Source organism: Eurypyga helias, unplaced genomic scaffold (assembly GCF_000690775.1).
Source record: "Eurypyga helias isolate BGI_N326 unplaced genomic scaffold, ASM69077v1 scaffold30333, whole genome shotgun sequence".
NCBI classification, from domain to species: Eukaryota; Metazoa; Chordata; class Aves; order Eurypygiformes; family Eurypygidae; genus Eurypyga; species Eurypyga helias.
In genome coordinates this window covers 1-4,096 of record NW_010239743.1, presented here as the reverse complement: position 1 = coordinate 4,096, position 4,096 = coordinate 1, and the positions used below count along the sequence as shown (strand labels likewise).

The window sequence follows — 4,096 nt, the reverse complement described above, 5'->3', positions numbered from 1 at the left end:
CCCAGCCACGGCCCCTGCAGGAAGCCCCCTCCCCTGCAGCCCCAGAATCCCCTGCGTGTGCCGAGATCTCCCACTCTGCAGCCCCACGGATGACGCTGTGGGATCGCATCCTCCAGCTGGAGCCGGATCGCAGCAGAGCCCAGAGCCCCACCTGCCGACTGGCCCGGCTGGTGCCGGGTGACACTGGAGGGAGAACTGGCAGCTCCCTGGACAGGGACTGGCCCAGGCCCCATCGGCCACAGAAAGCAAAGTGGGCAGCGGGAAGCCCTGGCAGTGCTGGGAAAGCCGCAAGAGCCCCAGGAGGTGACAAAGAGCACCCCCAGTCAGAACCAGAAGGTGCTGCGTGTGTCCCAGCCGCATTCCGGTCCGGCTGGGAGCGGGCAGGAGCTCTGGTGATGAACACCTCTGCAGAGCCACTCTCCCCCAGACCACCCCCCAGCAGCCCCGTTAAAACACGCAACTCCCACCCTACACCCTCAAAGGGTCCCTGCGCTGCGGGAGCGGAGCGAGGAGCAACCCCGGATTCATGTGTTCCTGGCCCAGGCTCAGCGCTCCAGGCCACGCCGCTGCCGTGCCCAGCGGGAGACACGTTTAGTGGAGGAAGGGAAAGGAGAGCTCGCACCCCACACGCAGAGCCAGCAAACAAACGGCTGTGGGGCAGCCCACGCACACCCTGGCGAGCTTTGGGAAAGCCGATGCCCATCCCTCCGGCATCAGGTCACTGGAAGCCATTCCCTCAGAGGTGTCTAGAGCTGGCTAGCCAGCCAAGGGGCTCAGGGGGCCAGCGACACCCCCCCAACCACCCGAGGGTGTCTGTGCAGCACTACCAGGTCACCAAAAAGCTTCCTCCGTGCTGCGCTACCAGGCCCAGGCACTGTCCCCACCCCAGCCTGGGCCCTCACAGGGCTCCTCCAGCTCCTCGCCTCGGGTCCGACGCTCATTTTGCCCATTAGGCTCCACAAAATCTATCTGGATCTCCTGATGCCGCTCCTCCGGAGAGCTTAGAGCTAGCACCCTGCAACACCAGCTGTGTGGCTGAGCCTACCAGGAAGGGCAAACTCCATGGAGGAGGTGCTAAAAAAAAACAAACAGAGGAGCCATTCCCATGGGACAACGGGAGAGGGGCCGGCAGGAGAAAGGGGCCGGGGGTGGGTGCAGAACCAGGGAATACCCGGCTGGAGAGAGGCTGCTCCCAGCCCATGGAGCTCTAGCACCCTGCAACACCAGCTGTGTGGCTGAGCCTACCAGGAAGGGCAAACTCCATGGAGGAGGTGCTAAAAAAAAACAAACAGAGGAGCCATTCCCATGGGACAACGGGAGAGGGGCCGGCAGGAGAAAGGGGCCGGGGGTGGGTGCAGAACCAGGGAATACCCGGCTGGAGAGAGGCTGCTCCCAGCCCATGGAGCTGCTCCGTCAGCTTGGGGGAGCAGACAGCCCTGGCCAGAAGCAGGGTTGTTCTCATGTCCCGCATCTCCCCTCCCTGCAAGATCCCAGACAACTCCCCACCCCAGCAGCTGGGGGTGGCAAGGGGGGCCCAGTGCAGTTCTGCCCACCCCTAATTCTGCCCCCCTGAAGTGGGTCAGAGCATCCAGGCGTGGAGGCAGCAGGGGCAGGGCTTGCGCACGCACGGGTGGGCCAGTGCAGCTCCTGCCCAGACCGAGCTCCCAGTTCTCCCAGCGCAGCGGGAGGCTGGGGAGGTGCTGCCCCGGGGAGGGCACAGCAGCCCTGCGGCAGGCGAAGGGGGTTACCTCCGGATGGTTTTGGCAGGCAACTGGCTCCGACCCATGCACTCCAGCAGGGCGGCGTAGGAGTCCAGGTTGGGCCGGAGGCCGACGGACTCCAGCATGGAAAACAGCTGGCTGATGTGCTGCAGCTGGCCCTGCGGACAAGAAGGGACGGAGGCTGAGGACCAGCAGCAGCCCCAAATCACGGCTTCCCATCCCTCTGCTCCTGTTCAACTTTATCCTGCCTCATCCCTTTCTACCCCTCAAAGCCACCTCACAGCAACCAGTGGCCCCGTATCGCTCCATCCCTCTCAGCAGAAGCCAAGCCCTCTTTGAGCACTTGCTGAAGGCAGATGTGACGGGGCAGATAAACCATGATCACTGCTTCTCCAAGCAGGAGACTCTTCCTCCCGAGGCAGCCTCCCTCTCCCTCCCTGAACACTTGACAGGCAGGCCAGGGCAGCAGCCCGCAGCTCGGTACCTTCCTGGCCCAGCTACGCATCACGATGTTGTACGCGTTGACGTTCAGAAGCTTTCTCTTCGCAGGGGATCTGTGGTACAAGAGTAGGAACCTCTCGGCCTCCTCTGGCTGCTGCAGGAAGAGGTAGCATTCCAGGTTGGACTGGATGGTCTGCTGCAGGATCTTGTACTGGCTGCTGTCCTTGTTGTCCAGCCCCTGCTGAAGCCTCTGCGCCCTTATAGCCACCACCCAGGGCTTGACATAGGCATAGGCACTGCGGAAGCCAGCGCGGCTCTGGCTCCAGGCACCGGCCGCTTTAGCCTTTGAGCTCTTGAGCTTCTTGGCTTTAGCTTTCCTCTTGCACTTTGGTTTGACCTTGATTTTTTTCCCCAGAGCCAGCTGGGAGGCAGCGACGGATAACTTCTGCTCCACCTTCAGTTGCCGAACATGCATCTCCTCCTTTAACTTCTCGACCCAGTTGATGGGCCGGGCTGCGCTCTCTTCCCTTCCCCTGGCAGCGGCGGGTTGCTCCTCCGCGGGGCCAGCAGTCACCACATTCCGCAGCGGGTCCAGGTACTTGTCACTCCCCAGCGGGGCCAGCTCCACTTTGCTGACCGTCACCTCTGGGACATGACCGGCTTGGAGCTGCTTCGCTCGAGCTTTCAGCACTGCCGGGAAACACACAGCAGGGGAGAGGTGAGGGGACGGGGGGCATGGCAGAAGACTCTGTCCTGCCCCAGGGCATCACCTCCCAGAGCCCCCAGGAACATGCTTAGGAAAAAGGGGGCCGCACAAAGATTTCTCCCATCCTTGGCCACTGGTTGCTTTGAGCGTGGCCTTGCCAGGACCCACCCACATGCTGTGGATACCCCAGCATCCCGGGGAACCCAACAATGTCACTGCAAGAGAAAGAGCACCAGCTCACGCTTGTCTAACCTGCTGCCTGGTCACTTCACTGGGCCTCTCTCCAAGGGCCTCATGCCCTCAGCTCACCCTGGCAGAGAGCCCAGAGCAGGTTCCAGGCCAGTCTGCAGGGCCCTTGCACGCCCTGGAGGGAACCTTCTACCATTCCTTAGGGCCACTCTGCCTTTTACAGCAACTCAACACTTTCTGGGGGTAGGATGGGCCTCCAGGCCCTTGGGACCGGACAGAACTTGCCCAAGGAGGCCAGCAACCCCACGTCCTTGTCCAGGCTACAATTATTTCTAGACCCAAACATCATCTTTATGGCTACATGGAACAGGAGGACTCCTAGAAAACCTCCCAGAACACCAAACAGGGGAAACCCCTGCAGCTCTCCCAGCCCTCCCGGACTCACCTTCCAGCAGCTGCGTCCTCTCGCAGATGGCATTTCTCCTCGCCTTCTCCTTGGCGCTGGCAGAGTAGTTCCTGAGAACGCTCCATGAAACTCCTGCAGCAGAAAGACACAGAGACCAGGAGATCAGAGGGTATTTCACCCCTTACACCGCTCGCTGTCCCACGCCATGGCTGGGCCCCACTGGGTGCGGAGAGGCGAGAGCAAGCGATGTTTGAGCTCAGCCTGTGGGTCCCAGCAGTGCCACAGAAGGGCGGGGGGCAGCTCTGTCAGTGACAGGGACACGTCCCCCTCACGCCTGGCTCTCTCGTAGGGAACACGACCACAGGGACACCATGAACCAGCACAGGCTGGATGAGGCTTGGAGCAACCTGGTCTGTGGAAGGTGTCCCTGCCCATGGCAGGGGGTGGGACTGGGTGGGCTTTAAGGTCCCTTCAACCCAAACCATCCCATGATTCTATGATAACCCTAGCGCTGTGGCGTGGGGTGACAAGGCCCCAGCAACCCCCAGAGCAGGCAGACTCTATCCCACAGGGCGGGCAGCGCCCCAGAGACCCCCAGGGCTTCTCCCGAGGCCTGGCCCCAGGACACAGCCC

General features: G+C 62.2%; 1 protein-coding gene across 1 annotated transcript in view; it reads right to left on the bottom strand.

The window, feature by feature from the left end:
• Positions 1 to 3,595, bottom strand: part of LOC104507090 (DNA-directed RNA polymerase, mitochondrial-like) — a gene marked incomplete at both ends in the record, with an annotated part of 6,454 nt that extends 2,859 nt beyond the window's left edge. Inside the window, 3 exons of the mRNA XM_010148262.1 lie at positions 1,749 to 1,879; positions 2,206 to 2,852; positions 3,503 to 3,595. Coding sequence (XP_010146564.1) covers positions 1,749 to 1,879; positions 2,206 to 2,852; positions 3,503 to 3,595 — 871 coding nt within the window. The remainder of the gene's footprint in view (positions 1 to 1,748; positions 1,880 to 2,205; positions 2,853 to 3,502) is intronic.
• Between the last annotated feature and the right edge of the window lie 501 nt (positions 3,596 to 4,096).